At 43.7% G+C, this 17,895-nt stretch overlaps 1 protein-coding gene across 1 annotated transcript; it reads right to left on the bottom strand.

Moving 5' to 3' along the window:
• Positions 1 to 10,183: 10,183 nt before the first annotated feature.
• On the bottom strand, positions 10,184 to 16,879 carry GCM2 (glial cells missing transcription factor 2). Its single transcript, XM_014844812.3, has 5 exons — positions 16,790 to 16,879; positions 12,836 to 13,088; positions 12,597 to 12,709; positions 12,063 to 12,188; positions 10,184 to 11,119 (listed from the first exon to the last, which is right to left on the bottom strand). The coding sequence occupies exons 1-5, from the start codon at positions 16,877 to 16,879 to the stop codon at positions 10,184 to 10,186; spliced, it is 1,518 nt and encodes a 505-aa protein (XP_014700298.3).
• Between the last annotated feature and the right edge of the window lie 1,016 nt (positions 16,880 to 17,895).

The following is a 17,895-nucleotide window of genomic DNA, read 5'->3' as shown; positions in this document are numbered from 1 at the left end:
GGCAGAGATTTCAGGTACCCTGAGGGGAAGGAACTGCAGCTCTCACACCATCACAAAGCAGCTCTCCGCCCCATCTTCACGGTGCTCACAGTGCTGGGTTCAAATCTCAGCCCACACTAAACAGCTGTGTGAGGGCTGACAGCATCCCTTCTCATGCTCACTATTTTCAGTTTTGTCTGAAGACCATGCCCCTAAACTCCACACTATCCTACTTAATCCCATCTCCGCACAAGGTGACATCTCAATATTTCTAGACTTTATCATGTCCCATCTGAGTCTTTTCTTCTAACTAAATATCCCTGGTCCCTCCAATCCATCTTTATCAAGTGTGATGGTTAATTTTATGGGGTAATTTGGCTAGGGTTTGGTCCCCAGTTGTTTGGTCAAACATTATTCTAGATGTTTCTGTGAAGGTATTTATAGATATGATTAACATTTAAATCAGTAGATTTCGAGTAAAGCAGATTACCCTCTATCACATGGAGGGGCCTCACCCAAACAGTTGAAGGCCTTAAGAGGACCCACTAAAGTTTCCTGAAGAAGAAGCAATTCTGCCTCAAAACTGCAACATAGAAACCCTTCTGAGTTTCCAGCCTGCTGCCCCGGGGAATTTGCACTCAAGATGGCAACATCAACTCTTGCCCGAATTTCCAGCCTGTGGGCCTGCCCTACAGATTTCTCACTTGCCTGGCCCCGCAATTGCATGAGCCAATTCCTTAAAATCCCTCTCCTTATAAAATAAATCAATAAATAATCCTCATCTAGAGAATATCCTATTGGTGTTTTTCTGGAGAACCATGACTAATACATTAAACAACAGAATTTTTTCATTTTCCCATCCTCCTCCTTACTGTTTTCTTAATATGTTCCATGTCACTAATACCTCACCTAATATACTCAAGGGGTGATGAGCGCAAGGTGGGGCAATATCATTCCCATCTTTTCCCAGCCCCAGGATGACTTAGTGCTTAAGAACACAGCCTTGGATATAGAGAGCCAGATTTAAGCCTCTATCTCACAATTCTGTGACTTAAGCTACTTAACTTCTTTTAATATCGGTTTCTGGAAATCTCTAGATGAGGATAATAACAGTAACCACATCATAGCGTTTTGTGAGGTGAGAATAAAAAGGAAAGAACCAGTTGTTCTTTGGCTTTAGCAACGAGTAATTGCCAGACCCAGATTTAAACGCATCCTAATATCAACGACAACTTCCCATGGTAACCGGGAAGCCAACCGGTGACAGCTCACACTTCTTAAAAACAGCTGACTAGTAACAGCCTCCCTAAAGGACCATCCTCCCGAAGGTCAGCCAGTGAACAAGTGTCTTACTGGAATAACTGCATTTCCAGAGCTATCTATCGATCCATCCCTAATACCTCCAGTTCTGAAAATGCACCGGTCCCTCAGTCCACGTTTGCCCAAACCCTATGTAAGTGCACTTTCTGCTGTGCTCAGAAACACTGTAGCTTACAAGCACAGCTCTCTCTTGTTTAGTGAGAACTTCAGCCTTTTGTTTCAGACATGGAGTGGCTGCCACATCTTTTGACAGAGGATAAAATTGGATCATATATGGAAAGTATTTAGCATAGTGCCTGGCATAGACTAATCACTCAACTGGGACTCATCTGTTGTTTTCCTCGTGATTAGATTGGGATTCTGTTTTTTACAGGGTGAGGTAAAACACAGAGTTGAAGCGCCATTTTTATCACACCATATCAAGGGTACATTCTGTCAACATGACTTATCGCTGTGGATGCTGACCTTGATCACCTGGCTGAAGCAGTGCTTATCAGGTTTCTCCACTGTAAAGTGACTCCTTTTTCCCCCTTCATACAGTGCTGTTCAGAAGGGAGTCACTACGCACAGCCGACAGTTAAAGAGAGGGAGTTATGCTCCATCTCCTTGAGGGTGAAGTGACTACATAAATTTTTTAGAATTATTCTGCACAGGAAATTTATCTATTCTCTCCCATTTGTTTGTTTACTTATTTAATTATGCATTTATATCCAGATGGACTCGGATTTTTTTTTGTACTTTGGGTTATAATCCAATACTATTTTTTTTCTCAAATTTTTCCAGCTTTGGCCATGGGGAGCTCTTTTGTTTGATTCCTGTGCTCTTTTGACACGATTCCATCATTGTGGGGTTTTTTGTTGTTGGGTTTGTCTGTTTGTTTGTTCAGTGTTGCCTTACTTTCTAGCCCCAAAGATGCTCCAGGCTCATCTCGTTCATTTGGAAGCAGAGGAGAACTGCTTTAGGGAAGCTGTGTACGATGTTGGCACACAAGCAGCAGGCTGAGATCCCCCTAACCAAGTCCAACCCAGGATGGCGGAGAGGCCGGCCTCGACTTCCAGACTGGACGCTGGCAGTCTTTAGTGTTCTCCCCTCTTTTCCCCCCTCCACCTTTTTGCAACACAAGGTCTCAAGTGTCTCAGCTTCAGCAGGGGGTGGTGTGACCCAGTGGATGTGGTACCCACTGCATGTGCAGTGTAAGACAGCAGAATGGCAGGGAGTGAATGCCTTCACAAAGGACATCCACTGGAAGCCAGTTTCCCAAACAGCCAGTTCTCTGAATTTGCTTTTATTTAAGACAAATTATAAAGTTTACAGCAATAACTACTGGATAGGATGGAGTGTTTTTTGTTAAGTTTTGAGGATTTTTGCAAAATTTTGGTAGGTCAGTTTTCCTTTTGTGTTCCTAACAGCATCTTGAGGAATATTCAGTTTGTCCCTGCCTTTAATGTCTACTGCTGTGATGGAGTTGGTCAGAAAGGGTATTTTTTGCTGAAGGAAAGACAGGGAGCATTGACCAGCAGAGATGGGGAAAATGAGGGCATTAAATTATATTCTTCCCTCATATTTCTTAGTTATAAAAATATACATAACATTTTCCCCTTTATTGAGAACATATTGCTGACACAGAATGTAAGCTGCATGGGAGCAAGGACCATGCCTGTCTTGTCTCTCTTTACAGACAGGATCTAGAACAGTGCCCAGCACATCACGGGAGCTCAAATATTTGCTTGAATAAATGATCACAAATAGGAGCATATTTAATGTCTATCTTCAAAAATAGGTTCTTTAAAAATAGAAACAATGTTATATTCACTATTTTAATATATTCTTATGAATATATTAAAATAGTCATAATCAAGAATATATTAATGGATACGGTCATTGGATATATTCATGTTCATGAAGAATGTTTCCATAAAGGATATTTTATGAAAAAATTACTTATGGAGTGATTTGAAGAATGTATACATAAAGATTTTTGAAGAACATCTTAATAAAAAATACTAATGAGGAAAATATTTTAATAAGAAAAGGTTGATGATGAAGAAAATATTCACAAGAGTGTTGCTCATCTTCCCCCTCTGTGCCTCTCTGGTTGAATTGTACTGACTTCCCCCTGCACCTTTTCTTGGCAGAAGTTTCCTCTGCCCAGCTCTTCTAGCTGCGGAGAGAAATTCCACATTCACAGTTTTAACATTTTCAACAACTCTAAAATCAGCAAGGAAAGATTCTTAGAAACATCACTTTTTAGTTTATAAAATGTTATAATGCATGCGATAATGTAGCCTTAACTGCCACTGAACACACTATTCAGCAAGTCTTATTTCTCTTGCTTGCAAGAAATTTTTTGAAGACCGAGACCACGTTTCATATTTCTCTGCATAATTCCTATACTGAGCACTTCACATACAGCTGGTGAATGAATATATTCTGTTGAAAATGTCATGATTTTTTTCAGTCATTTTTGCAGATATAGTCTCTGAAGTAAGCTTGGATTTTTCTTTTTAATCGTAAAACCAAAACATAAGGTTTCACATGCCCCTGTTAGAGACTTCTGTGATGACTGTCCTATTCTTGCAATAAGGATGATAACACCCAAAGCAGAAATGGATGTGCTTCTGTTCAGAAGCCCACAGGGTCACTTGAGCCTGCAGACAGAGACCAGAATAGATGACTCCTGTACATCCCTTTTTGGTGTGGCAGTTCTGGGTACACTTGAATTAAGGGGTTTTATTGCTACATCTCGGCAATAGCCAGAAAAGGTCTTTGAAAGCATAGTGCTCAGGGTGGTTAGGAGAAGGAATTCAGGTGGTTTGGGGAAAGCTGGATCAGCAATACGGTCTATTAAACAGGCCATCTCCAGGCAGAAGGCTGTTTCAATTGGGGTTTTTAAAACCTCGCCCTTGAGAAGCACCAGAAAAAAGAATGTTTATTTTCCACAGGCAGAGGCCTCCACAGGCAGCCAGGTGGCACTTATACTCAGTAGTGCCCTTCTGGCACATCAGCGGGGAGAGCCTCAGGTGGCTGGGGTCACCGAGGGGCTTCTTCAACCTCTTCTCCCCACGCCACAGCCCCAGAATGCCTCACGTTTAAAAAGATTCATCAGACAGACTATCAAACACAATGTTATGTGGGTAGCTCAGCTGTCTTAGAGAGGATCAGAAGACCAAGCTCTAATGGGCTGATCAATGGAAAATCCATTAATGTAGGATTACATTATGATGTAGGACATGAGGAATATTCTTTTGCTTTAACCAAGTAGCGTGGAAATATGAACAAACAGGGTGACTATCAGCCGAAGAGGCTAGTGGTACGAACTCCGGTTGTCTGTTCAGTGTGGTTTGTAAATAGAAATGTTGAAGAGTGATTTTAGGCTTTTTAAAATCTTTACTAAATTTTTGAAGTTTTAATTAACTTTTGTTTTATTAAGCATGATGTTTATGCTTTAAAGGATGATAAAAATATATTCTCTCCCATTAAGTAGACTATATCCAGTTAAAATAAATATCTCCTCGTAAAAGTCCAGCAACCAAATTGTTTTACCTAAAGACATTTTTAGACATTTATCTTAGTTTATCAAATGTCATTTACCATATTTTGAATAAGAATGAAATTAAATTCTAATATTCCCACCAAGCAGGAATACCAGATAAAATACAGAACACTCAGTTAAATTTGAATTTCATATAAATAATGAGTAATTTTTGTATGTCCATGCAGTATTTGGGATATACTTACACTGAAAATTTGCTTGTTGTTTATCTTATTTCAAATTTAATGGGCGTCCTGTTTATTTATTTGCTAACTGGCAACCCTATTGCCAAGACAAGTGTCACTGGAGGAAATCTGAAGCTCTTGATAGTGTTTTTAACCAAGCATATAGACTTTTATTTACAGTTTGAAATCAACTTTAGTTTAATCATAGAGTAATTATGCTGCTTCCAACCCCTCGTGTCCCACTGGCTCTTAGCCCATTCCAGTCTGCCTCAGAGAGCCCATCACACCATGGAAATGGCTTTTGTCATGGTCATCAACTTTTTCCATATTGCCGGATTCAACGGACACTTTCCTGCCCTCCTCTTAACTTCTCATCATCATTCGGTGATGTTGGCCTCCCTCCGCCTCTTGACAGAGTTTTGGCTTCTGTGACCCCTCCCCCCCATCCTGGTTTTCTACCTATCTGACAGCTAATTCTGAACTCCTCTGTCAGACCCTGCTCCTCTAATTCCATTTGGAAATTCCTTATGGCTCCATACCAGGTTCCTCTTTCTTCTCCCTCTACGCCAACACTGATCAATAGAAATTTCTGCGAGGATGGAAATGTTCTATATATGCACTAATCAAACACAGCAGTCATTAGTTACACGTAGCTAGTGAGGAAACGTGGCTAGTGTGACTGAGGAACTGAATATTTAATTATGTTTAATTAATTTATACTGCCACATATGGACAGTGGCTACCACTTTGGATAGCACAACTCCAGGCTACCTTACCAGGTGAGCTATTCTTGGCTTGCTTAGGATTTCTTGGTTTTTATCTATAGCTCAGATCTCTCCACAGAGTTCTAGGGTTATATCCGTCTGATAACTTGGATGACTCGCAAGCATTAATTGATCATAACTGTTCTTTTTGCTGCCACTATTTCAGAGAATAGCTCCACCAGCCACTCGATTTGTTGAAGCTAGAAACTGAGTTGTTCTGGGTTTTTCCCTCTTCCTTACTATCCCACATCCAAAGGTAAGTTCTACTGACTCTACCTCCAAATTGCATTTTGAATCTGTCCACTTCCTTCTATCTCCCCTGCTACTGTTTAATTCAAACCATCATCATTTCTTACCTGGATGGCTTGCAGTAATCTCCGGATTACTTGAAGCAGCTTCAAGCCATTATCTACATTGTTTCAAAATGATCTTTTCAAAACATGAGTTGGACCATATCACTTTTCTGTTTACAATTCTTCAGTGATTTGAAACTGCTCCTGGAATAAAATCTAATTCCCTGTCTTGGACTTCAAGACTCTAGACTCTGCTTTCCATTCCAACGCATTTACACCATGTTTCCTCTTGCGCTATGCACTAGCCCTTCTGGGACCGCATGCAGAGCCTTTGCACTTGCTGTTCCTCCATCTGCAATCTCTTCCCTGGCTGTTCACCTGGCTAACCTTTTCTCATCCTTCAGTTCTTAACTCTGTACTGCAGGGAGCTCTTCCATAACCACTTTATCTGAACAGGTTCACTTCTATTTCCTTATTCTCTATCTCAGCACCTGTTTTCTCCTTTACGGCTTTTCCCGTCTCTAATCACAGTGTCTGCTGACCTCTTTATTGTCTGTGTAGCCCACCAGCCTGTTAGCTCCACAAGGGCAGAGACTTCTATTTAACTCACCTCTGTATATCCAATACCAGCACATCATTAATTCATAGTGGAGCTCAGTAAATATTTGTTGAAAGAATGAAAGAGCTCATGATTTGACTTGTAGGCAGGGTATTGTATCTAATTTTGTTGCTTTCAAAACCCAATTTTTAATTTGTACTTTAAGTAGCAACAAGTAGATGACTTGGCTCCTGCCAACTCCTTCCCTTTTTCATTAAATGAACAGAACAACGGCATCCAGGAGAAGGTTAGAGATAATAGAGATTAATTACACTAAGAATACTGTCTCTCTTTCAAGCCTCCACGAGACCACATTGCTCTCAGCTTTCTGGGACTACTTATCCCAAAGATCGGAATCACCTGGGAAGCCTTAACATTTACTGATTGCTGGGTCTCACCCCTAGAGGCTCTGATATAATTGGTCGGAGGTGCATCCTTGATCCTAGGATTTCTAAAGCTCCCCAGGTGATTCTAATGTGTAGAGGGAGGCTGTGAACTGTAGAAGGATGGAGGCAGTGAGAGACCATTTTTCAAATTATTGTCAGTTGTGAATTCTATTTGCAACGGTTTTCTTAGGGCAATGTCTCGCAGATCATTAGTTAATAGTGTTCAATAAGACCCTTAAATTGTGAAAAGAAGCCCATTAGCCTTTCTGACAAATGTTCCATTGAAACTGTCAGAGGTGAGATTCTTCCAGGTAAGTCTATCAAGTGTCCTCCAAGGCCATCACTGTCCAGGAAGACGAAGGAAGGGTTAGAGGCCAGTAAGTTGGGTTTCTGTTTAGTGCCCCTCGGCACTGGGTAAGTCTAACTGGGGACATATGTCTTGATCAAAGGTGTCAGCTATCAGCCTGGCCTCACCTCCTTTGCTTTCTCCTCTGCTCTCAGCATCTGATGTAGTCGTGGGTCCAGCTGCAGGCTTGGACTCGTTCCAGTTCACGAGCTGATCAGAACAAAGTATGTCAGAAGCTTTGGCAGCTCTCACACTTCCCACATTTGAAAGCTTTAAATTAGTAATAAATAGTTATTAATAACTAGTAGTCATAATTAATATTTCATACAATAAATATGAGTGCTAAGCCCTTGTAAGTTTCCCACTTTAGCTCACTTTCCACAAAACTCTTTTGCTCCCTAATAGATCAGTTTTTCAGAGGCCCTAGAGGTGATGCAGAGTCTAAGCCTCACTTGCCTTCCTCAGTTGGCCCAATTTGCAAGAACTGATCTGTTCTACACAGCCATCCCGCCCTACAACCTGGCTTCTTAGAGGAGGGGCTAGCTGGGAGCCCTGGCCAACACTTCACCCACCTCTCCTGGGATCAACTCCCACAGCCGGGCTCCTGAGTGCTGCCCTCTGTCTAGATTCCTCAATAGTTCGATCTGTGGATGCCCCAAGTCACGGCTGAGCCGGTTTTCCCCCTCATCTTCTGCTTTATGCAGTCTTGCTGTCATCACCATTTACCCTTTCCAGCTGAGCCACTTCGCATCAGTGCCCTGGCCCCTTGCTCTAGGGCAGTGTGTCTCATTATTCCGTGGTCCTCAACCATTTTGATGACTTTTGGCATTTCCTTGCAACATCTGTACTATTATTTGCTTAATAGTTTTCCTTAAATTGTCTTGCTTTAAAACAATAAAACAAAAACCTATTTTGCTTTGTCTAGGCTAAAACAATGTGAAATCACAGGTTTGATGTTATTTTTATCTTCCCCTCTTACACATTAAAATAAATCTGTGACTATGAACATAAAATGTTTTTATGGGAGTCTGTTCACTCCTATCTCTGCCCTTCCCACCTGTCCTGCAAGGATCCCTTGGATCCCATGGTGAGATATAAATACTTGCAAGTAATAAAACTCCTTGCTATTCCATGCCAAGTACAACACTTGTTAAGTACAAAGGGAATTTCATTGATAAATGAATACAATCAAAGCCAATGTGACGTGGTGGTGAAGAGCACAGACCCTGGCGATGACCTGAACTCCAGTCCAGCTCTGTCCCCTCCCGTGGCCTTTCCTCTCTCTCAGTAGTTCAGAGCACTGCCACAAGGGTTGCATACATTAACAGGTGTTCCTGACCTAGAACAGCTTTTGGCCCAGGTAATTGCTATGTAATGGTGGATATTATTAGAAGCTGTGCGCTTTGGCAGTGGAAGTCTAAAAAACAAGTAGTCCGTAAGAGTACAAGGCATCCTTTCCCTTGAGAAAAAGCTGGCAAGGGAATCATAGGAATGTACTCATATTTATTTAATCTTGTGGCCAGTCCTGCATGTATTTATTACATCAGTGTATTAGGGCTCTGTGAATCCGGTGAGTGATACAGAACACTGTGTGATTCAAAGTGGCCTCTGACTTACTGCAAATTGGGTATTCTATGCAAATTTGAGGATAATACTTCTCCCCTTTCATTCTCAAATTCGTGTAGTTTATTTTTATTTGAAAACTGAATATTTTCACTTAGTATCGGGAGCTGTGCAAAGTGTATGTGTCTGTGCGCATGCAATATTTTGAAGAGGCTTTCTCTTATTAGTATAGCAAATAGTCCTAAAATAAAATACAAAACTGTTAAATAAACTAACATGTTTTAATCTATTATCACAGCTGTTTCCCAGGTCATAATAAGAACAGCATTTTTTTCCTATTTGTTTTGAAATAACTCCAGCATCAGCTACATTACTGTAAAATGTCTTTATTGCATTCAATTGATCAACATTATCAATTACCTTTATGAGGAGTGACAAAGGAACAGTAAAGCTATATTTGAATAAAACATTTCAATTCTAATTTTGAAATTTAATCAGAAAAAATATATTTTAGTACAATAATAATCCATTATATATATATCATCATCCTAAGGCTGTCTCTGTTAGGAAAACATTCACCAATGTTAAGAAAAGGTATTCAGCTGATACTGGAAAACAAAATTCTCTTAAAAACAATTGTACTTTATTATTGCAATATTGTAGATTTTTTAAAAAGCTGTAGATAATATGCTTTGGATATAAAATGATCAAAATTACTTCCTGAAGCTATTTTAACAAGTTGTAAATCCTAAATTAAAATCTTATGAAATGACTCAGGAGATAAGAATGTAAAGATTTCTTCCTGAAGCTATTTTGATAATTTCTAAGAGCCAAATAAAAATCTGTGAAACTCCCTAATATGGTCTAGTGGGAAAAGGTTAGAACGAGAACCAGGATTCTTGACTTCTTCTCGAGCTGACAAGCTAAATGGACTTAGCTCATGAGCCTTCATGGTCTCCAGTTTATTTATTTGTTCATTTGGGACAGTCACATTCCAGACCTAATTCTATGTGCTGCAGTGGCCGTTAAAATGCTGTGCGAAATTTCCTTATACTATCGAAAAATTTCCAAGCCATAATTTCCTCATTTTTACTATTTGTTATATGAGTATTTCTGTGCATACGAGATAAACCTCCCAACTCATCAAGAGACAGCTGCCAATTCATGTTTCATTGCCTGCATGGACATCAATATTACGTTGCACCCAGGACTGTTGTTCAAAAGTCGTCATTGTCATAGCTAAAGAATGGACTACCTGCATCTGAATAACTGATTGCGGACCCCAGTCCAGACGGACACGCTTCCCAAGTCTCTGCTCCGTCTGTCCTGGAGGGAGCTGACTCTTGAGGAAAAGCCAAAGTGGGTCTGATGGCCCTGCAATCTCCTGGAATTTTCAAAGGCACTGGCCCTGCTGGAGAGGTTGCCCTGGTGACTGCAGCTGGAAGGTCCAGGGCTTCTGGGTAGATGGACATTGGGGGGTTTTCAGAAGCATAGTTACAGCTCGAAAGGCTAACTTCCCGCACGCTGTCACAGTATTTCAGTGCAGGGGGCTGGTAGGCCTGGTAGGACACTTTGGTGGTGGTGGTGATCACGGTCTGCAGGGCTGGAGCACCTGGTGGGGGAGACGTGAGGTACCTGCAGGGGAGCTCCGGGTTATAATAAGGGCGAGCGGCCACGGCCGGGAACTGTCCATGGTCAGTCCTCTCTCCAAGGCCAGGTTTTCCAAGAGCTGGTTTCCAGCCATGTTGTTTACTGGTGAAATCAAAGCTCCTCTCGAAGTTGCTGTATGAGTTGACATTATAATGTAATGCATTCAGGTGAACCCAGTCTGTGTCAGTAGGGATACTGCTGGAATCTTTAGAAAGGGTGGCATATGGGCTCGAATTTGTGGAACCAGGGCCTGCCAATTCATAGCTGCAGGGTGGCCTAGGCAAATAGATTCTTGGCTTTGGATGTTTCTGTAAGGGTGGCATTATGTCTCCTTGAAAGGTGGTGAGGTCACAAGTGGCTTTGTAAGCATCAGAGTTTGGAAAGGAAAAGCCAGGCTGCCCTGGAGCAGGGAAACCAGTGTCAGTAATCATATCAAACTCTTCTGGATTTTCCAGGGGAGGTATGCTGTTGAAATGTCCACTGTTGTTTGGATTCTCTCCTGCCTAAAAAATGAGGCAAATTTTTATTTGTAAATAAAAATGAAAGTTGCATGGGCCCCCTCACCTGTAACAGTAGCCAACCAACCAAACAAAAACAAGCTCCCCATTGGTGGGTTCTGTGTTATGGGCACCATGCTGCTCAGGTACATGATTTGGGCATGTGGTATGCGCGTTGCATCGCTTGAACTTGCTTAGGCACAAATTCCATGCTGCCAAATGAGGAGGGCTCACACTGGCCAGGAAGGGTCTGTCTGAGTGGCAGATGGTCCTTTTCCCTCCAGTAGTATGTTCATAATAGCAGAGACTCAGGAGCCTGACACAGGCTTGGGTTCAAATCCTGACTATCCCTCATGAATTGAACAAGTTACTTAACCTCTCTGAGCCTCAGATTCCCATTTCAAAATGGGTCTCAATGGTAGTAACCTCCTCTTAAGGCTTTTGTGACCATTTCAAGTGTGAAACTCAGACCCCATGCGCCTGACATATAGAGAGTGCTCAAACAATGTGAATTTCTCTTATTCGCAGACTAACACTCTGCCTGCTTGGCATACTTTGGTTGGAAAGCCAAACTGGATCAAGTTGCCCAAAGAAATATTTTCTGTTCTGTGTAAATAGTGTAAAGGACCCTCTCCGGATGCACCCTTAACTCACCATTGCTACACACGTATTTCTTTCTTTATGACCATTGGATAATTGCCTTTGTATCAGGATGTCAGCCCACATCCTCTCTATATCATTGACTGTAGAGACAGTTTGCTTTTTTTTAAGAAGAGATTAGAAAACTTATCCAAAATGTTGATTCAATGACATTTGTTAGAGATATATAATTTTCACATAAAATCAAGCATTTCTAATTAGTGGATGACATTCACATTTCACACAATTATCAGTGTATTTTGTGATGAAAATGAACACAGACCACAGTGTAATGTCAGCTCCCCATTACCTCCAGTTCTCGAATTCTCTTTTTCTGAGGTTGGTAAAAAGAGGCCATTTGTCTCTTGAGGGCACTTCTTCTAGCTTCCGTCTCTGATTTACTCTCTGGTCTTGGGTGATCGTGAACTCCCTTAGCCTGTATTAACAAGGAAATGAATCACATATGTGTTCCTCTGAAGGCAGCTGGCAATGTTGGGCAAAACTGATTATGCCTTTCCCAAGTCTTTTGGGAAAATGACACGGGAAAAAATTCTTGAAATAAAAATATATCATCGATAATAGACATCTTAAAAGATTACCTGACAGTCCTCTCACCATATGAAAACAACACTCACTGTAACTGGGTTCCCTCTCCCGCCCTTAAAGCACATGGTAGGTAAGCTAATTCCTAGGAGCCTGGGAAGGCCCTGGGAGCCCCCGCACCTATTTCTGGCCAACAGCGCTATATTTGGTTTGGTCCAGAGTTCCTAAGGCACGTGGCAGGTGGTTTGGTCCCTACGAGGGATGAAAATATCATTACAAACTGTGGTGTCCTCCCACCTACCTGGAAAAATATGGCGTTGCCCTCAAGCCGCCAGAAGTTGGTCACAGGGTACCCGCTGTGCCCTCGACAGGGAATCAGTTCCAAAGCAGAATGACAGTTGGGGCATGCTTTCTCTGCAAAGCCAGAGGGGAGAAATATCAATAACAACCCCGACCCCAGAAAGGGGAAATTCACTGGGAATAGGGAACTCATGGCTGCAAGGCCACCCACCAGGGGCCCACACCCACGCGCACGCTCACTCTGCTGCTTCAGCCGCGCCTTGTCGCAGATGGCTGGCCGCAGCTGCAGGCGCGAGCCGTCGGGCATCATGCAGGCCCGCGCACACACCACCACGCCCAGGCACGACTTCTTGAGGATGTGGCCGTTGTGGTTGTTGGTGTTGCGCATGGCCCATCCGCTCAGGTGGCGCTGCGCCTTCTTCTCGTCGCTGCGATAGATGAAGCGCACGTAGCCATCCGGCCACTCGCAGAAGTGGTCAAAGTGGGCTGGCTCCTGGAAAGTGCACAAAAGGATGGTTGGTCAAGGTTATCAAGCACAAATCCAACACAGCACGCTTTTAATTTTCCCCAAACACGTTAGAACAAAAATCGGTTCTTTTTAGATGCAGAAATGTTGTAAAACTCAGAACCTACGTTGTCACAAAGTGACCCTCATCCTGTCACTGTACAGCCTTTCTGATAACTGGCTAATAATTGATGTATTTATGATGCTTATCTTCTAAATGCTGTCTACGTATCAATTCACCTATACTTCATAACTCACACAGACAATAAGTACTATCCTCATCCCATTTTACCAAATAGAAAATGGAGGCCAGAGAGGTTTATGGAATTGCCCAAGGTCACACAGCTGGTAAGACCTGGCTATAGGATTTGAGCCCTAGCAGTTTGACTCCAGGCCTGTTCTCCTTACCACCATGTTTAAACGTTGAAAACATTTTCAAATTAAGTAGCCAAGTGCCAGGGCAAAAAGTGATGGGAAACCTCTATCCCCAAGATGCGACTGAGGCTGGAAAGATCTTTTCATCAATTCAGTGCTTTTTCTTCAAATGCTCTTGGCTCTATCCCAAATCTGTTGGTCACATCAGCAGTGATACCCAGAGCAATATCAGAGGCAAGAACAGCTTCCCTCACTCCTCCCATCTTAGCTTTCCAAGTTTACAAGGGCATCGCAATGCAGGGCCTGCCCATCAAGGTCAACGGAGCATTGAGTGCAGACTGCTGGGCACCAGACCTCACCTCAGAGCAATGTGGATTGTCATTCTCTCCAGCAAAGAGCCACGTGGCTGAAAGGACGACTTCCATCTAAAATAGTGAGCACTGCTTTACTACTCACATCTGGAGGTCTGTGTCCACATTATGCGCTATTTATACTGCAATGTCTTTCTTGTACGTAAATTTAATATAAAATTACCCTCTAGCGAGCGCGTACTCTTTAGCTGGTACTCTCTAGGGCAGGCCTTGAGCAACTAGGAACTGTGGGCCAGATCCAGCCTGCCACTTGTTTTAGTACAGCCCCTAAGCTAAGAAGGATTTTTCGTATTTTTTAATGGTTGGGGAAAAAAATCAAAAGAATTATATTTTGTGACACCTGAAAATTATATAAAATTCAAATTTCAGTATCCATATATTAAGTTGTATTGGGGCATGGCCATGTGCTTTTGTCTATGTATTGTCCAGGGCTGTTTTCACACTACAATACAGAATTGAGTACTGGGGACAGAGACAGTGGGGCCCACAAAGCCACATTATGCAGTGTCTGTCATCCTCACAACATCCTTGCATGATGGGCATCCTTACTCTTATTTACTAGACAAGGAAGTGGAAGTTAGATAACCTTCTACAGTGACTATGATATAGACAGAGGCTCTGGGGTGGCAGGCCCCAATGGCTTTATGGGAAGAGAGGCTCAGAAGAGTATTTTCACAATAATAAGCCATTTGCACTTTCTCCCCCTCCCACCACCCTAGGAAAATTCAATATAAAAATATTCTCAGTTGGACAATTCAGACCTGTGTACATCATTAGTACTGTACATTCTAACAGTAATAGGTAAATGGGCAATTTTGTTTCCAAAACCATAGGAATATTGTTAAAATCATTATTACTACTAATAGGCATTACTCATCTTTTCTTGAAATATTACAATGGACAAACTAATACATTGACAAGGTAAGTCACAAATGAAATATACAATAATGTACTATCAACTCTAAGTTTACACCAAATGCAAATATCTTTGTTTTTAAAGTGAACAGTTCAATTTAAGAACTTTAGTAACAAATAGAGAGTTTTCCAGAAGACAGTATTCCTTTCACGCTCCCCTGTAAGGGTACAGACTAGGCCCCCATGTCACATGTCAACTACTAAAGGAGTGACACTAAAAATGAAGCCACAGAGATGGTATTTTTAAATCAAATCAAGCATGGAGGACTCCAGGAGCAGGCTTCACTTGCTCTCATGTGTTGGCACATGCGAGCACAGACACACACTCAAATGAGCATGCCCACACTGAACACGACAGTAGAACTGACTGAGAGTTTAAGATTGTTACCTAGTTCCCCCACTCGATGACAGGTGGGCGGCCTGAGACGAAGGCACGTCCAGGAACTGTCTCAAGGTCAAACAGCCAGCTCAGCTTCTCTCCGACAGTCAAGCCAGAGAGGACGAGGAGCCCGTGTTCCCCCGGCTTCTCCTTCTGTATCCCAGTGCCCCTGCCTCTTGAGATGTCACATGCTCCCTGCTTCAGAACCAGTCTCCCAAAGGAAAAATAATTCACGTTTGCTTAGGAAGTCTAGAAAATGCTTGAGAGGAGCCATCTTTCCATTATTTAGATGTGTCTCTTTTCTAAAATGCAAGATTTAGGTTTTTTCCTGCGACAATTTATGCGGACAGAATTCAGTGAGCAGTTGTCCTTGCTGTACTGTGGTCCACTTTCACAAAAATGATACAGTGTGACTCTAAAGTAGGCAGACCTTAAACAAAAGAAACTTACTACAAAAACATCCATTTAAAAAATGGTCTCCTCGAGCGGCCACACAACCTTGCTAGTGAACTGCTGCTATCTGTCTGGCATCTATATGGCACATGGTAGATGCTGAATAAATGCCAGGTCTCATCCCCCCGCCACAATGATACCAGAAGCCCACCTTTGCAAAGGTTGGGAGGCCACTCCCACTCTGCCACCACCTATACCCAGGACTTTAACGACATGCCTCAGTTTTTGGCCCCAAACCAGTATGACCAAACATAACGGCCCAATTCATTCCCTGGACTTGGCACCAAACCGCTTTGTTCCATTAGAACAAAACCAAACAGGGGCTGGCCTGGTGCCTTAGTGGTTAAGTTCCTGTGCTCTGTTTCAGCCGCCTGGGGTTTGTGGTTTGATCCTAGGCACGGACCTACACACCACTCATCAAGCCACACTGTGGTGGCATCCCACACATAAAATAGAGGAAGATTGGCACAGATGTTAGCTCAGCGACAATCTTCCTCAGCAAAAAGAGGAAGATTGGCAACAGATGTTAGCTCAGGGCCAATCTTCCTCACCAAAAAAACCAAAACACAAATTCATCCTCAAAGCACGTCAATTTCCTTGTCACTAGAGAAGTAAGTTCAGAAGTTACATCCAAAATCCAGATTCCAGAGCCTCTCTGGGCGCGTAAGTTCTGGTTAGCAGGACTATGGAGCTTCCCAGGAGCCGACTTCATCTGGGCAGCTGCGGGCGTTTGAATAAACTGCCCAAGTTGTGCTATTTGTTTAAGATTCAGGTGACCGCGATTTACAGTCCTATCTCACAGCTTCGCTGCGTGAGAAGCAGAGGTATCTACATTCAGAAATTCTCCCTCTACCTTTCTCACAGGTTTCAACGAATGGAGAAGGAGAGAATCACCGGATTTCGACCTTGGTTAAAGGAGAGTGAGGGACGAGGCGTCCTGCTCCCGCCTGACGACTGGGAACCCGGAGCCTGATTGACAGTCCCTGCAGCTGTTGGCTGTTTTCAGACCAGCGCAAGGAAAGAGCTGGGAGAAGACAAATCTCTAAGCCAACCCTGCCATTTGTAGAGTCCCTTTACATTTGAGGGCTCTCAGAGATGGGGGGAGGAGGTCTGTCCACAGTCTCTGCAAGGGCTTGAATGCCATCCCGCTTCTTTGGGTGGACAGCGCCACGCGCGCGCACACCGGTTTCACGCACCTGAGGCATCTGCGGGTCGTTGATGTCCCAACTGAGCTTCATCCCGTAGGAGCACACACAGTCCGCCCTGCGCCCCGCTTCCGCCGGCATCTGCGCCACCTCGCTCGGGCTCTCCGCCAAGAATCCTGAAAGACAGAAGAAAAAAAACAAACCTAGAGGTGCGCAAGGTGATTTCCCCCCCTCTTTATAAAGAAAGTGGAGAGAGAGCGAGAGAGACAGAAGGAGAACTTATTTAGAAATCCATAAGCGGCGGGCAAGGGTGAGGACCCCGGCGGAGCCCCGTTTCCCGGGAGCGGTGCTGACAGGTCACCTCGCAGCGCAGCGCCCGCACTTTTATAAAGACACACGTACCCGCCCCGCCTTCCCTCGCTCCCGCGCCGGCTCCCACGCTCCTGCCATCAGCTAGGCCGGTCACCGCCTCTCCGAAAGAACTAGGAACGGAGGGGAAGCTTGATCTGAGGTGACGGGAAACTGAAGACAAGATGTGAAGGGGGCGAAGGTGGGGTTGGGGAAGTTGGAATGTCTCATTCTAGTTGAAAAAAATTGTTATTCTTTTTATGGCGCCATGCAGTTTCGGATTAGGAGGCTTTTGAGACCGGGGCCTTCCTGCAGAGCGCCCTGAGAGCTAACACTCAATTCCCGCACAGAGCGGGACCTTCCCTAGGACCCTGGGTCGCCGCGGGCGCCACTCTGAGTACCTGCGCCCACGCCACCTGGCTCGGGGCCAGCCCGCTCGGGGCCTCTACTCCCGGGCTCCTGCTGTAGCTGTCGTGCGTGTCCGGGAGTCTGTGCTCGTTCTTTTTGGTTTTTTTGTGGGGTAGGGGGCGGGAGTGACGTCCAAGGAGATGCCAAAGGCGCACGCATGCTCCCGGGGGCTGCGGAGAGAGCTGCCCAGTGGGAAGAGAGTCTGGGAAAGTGAACTCGGAGAAATGGGGGAGATGAGCAAGGGGGAGGGGAAGGGGGAGGCAGGAAATGAGATTTGCGGCTCAGGGTTTCCGATTAAAGTCCCTTTCACATGGTTGCCACCAAGGTCTGGGAGGAAATGGAGAGACGCGTCCACCCTTCCCCTACCGGTTTCATCCCCAGACTCTCAGAGGATTCACCCA

The sequence above is a fragment of the Equus asinus genome, chromosome 8 (assembly GCF_041296235.1).
Source record: "Equus asinus isolate D_3611 breed Donkey chromosome 8, EquAss-T2T_v2, whole genome shotgun sequence".
NCBI classification, from domain to species: domain Eukaryota; kingdom Metazoa; phylum Chordata; class Mammalia; order Perissodactyla; family Equidae; genus Equus; species Equus asinus.
This window is presented reverse-complemented; position numbering and strand designations above follow the sequence as displayed.

Bases quoted from the DNA above. Each gene is read 5' to 3' on its own strand.
- GCM2 (XM_014844812.3), bottom strand. From the start codon at position 16,879: ATGCCGGCGGAAGCGGGGCGCAGGGCGGACTGTGTGTGCTCCTACGGG. The intron at 12,710-12,835 runs GTGAGCGTGCGC...CTGGCTTTGCAG, and splicing joins GGCGCGGCTGAAGCAGCAGA to AGAAAGCATGCCCCAACTGT. The intron at 11,120-12,062 runs GTAATGGGGAGC...CTCATTTTTTAG, and splicing joins AGAGAATTCGAGAACTGGAG to GCAGGAGAGAATCCAAACAA.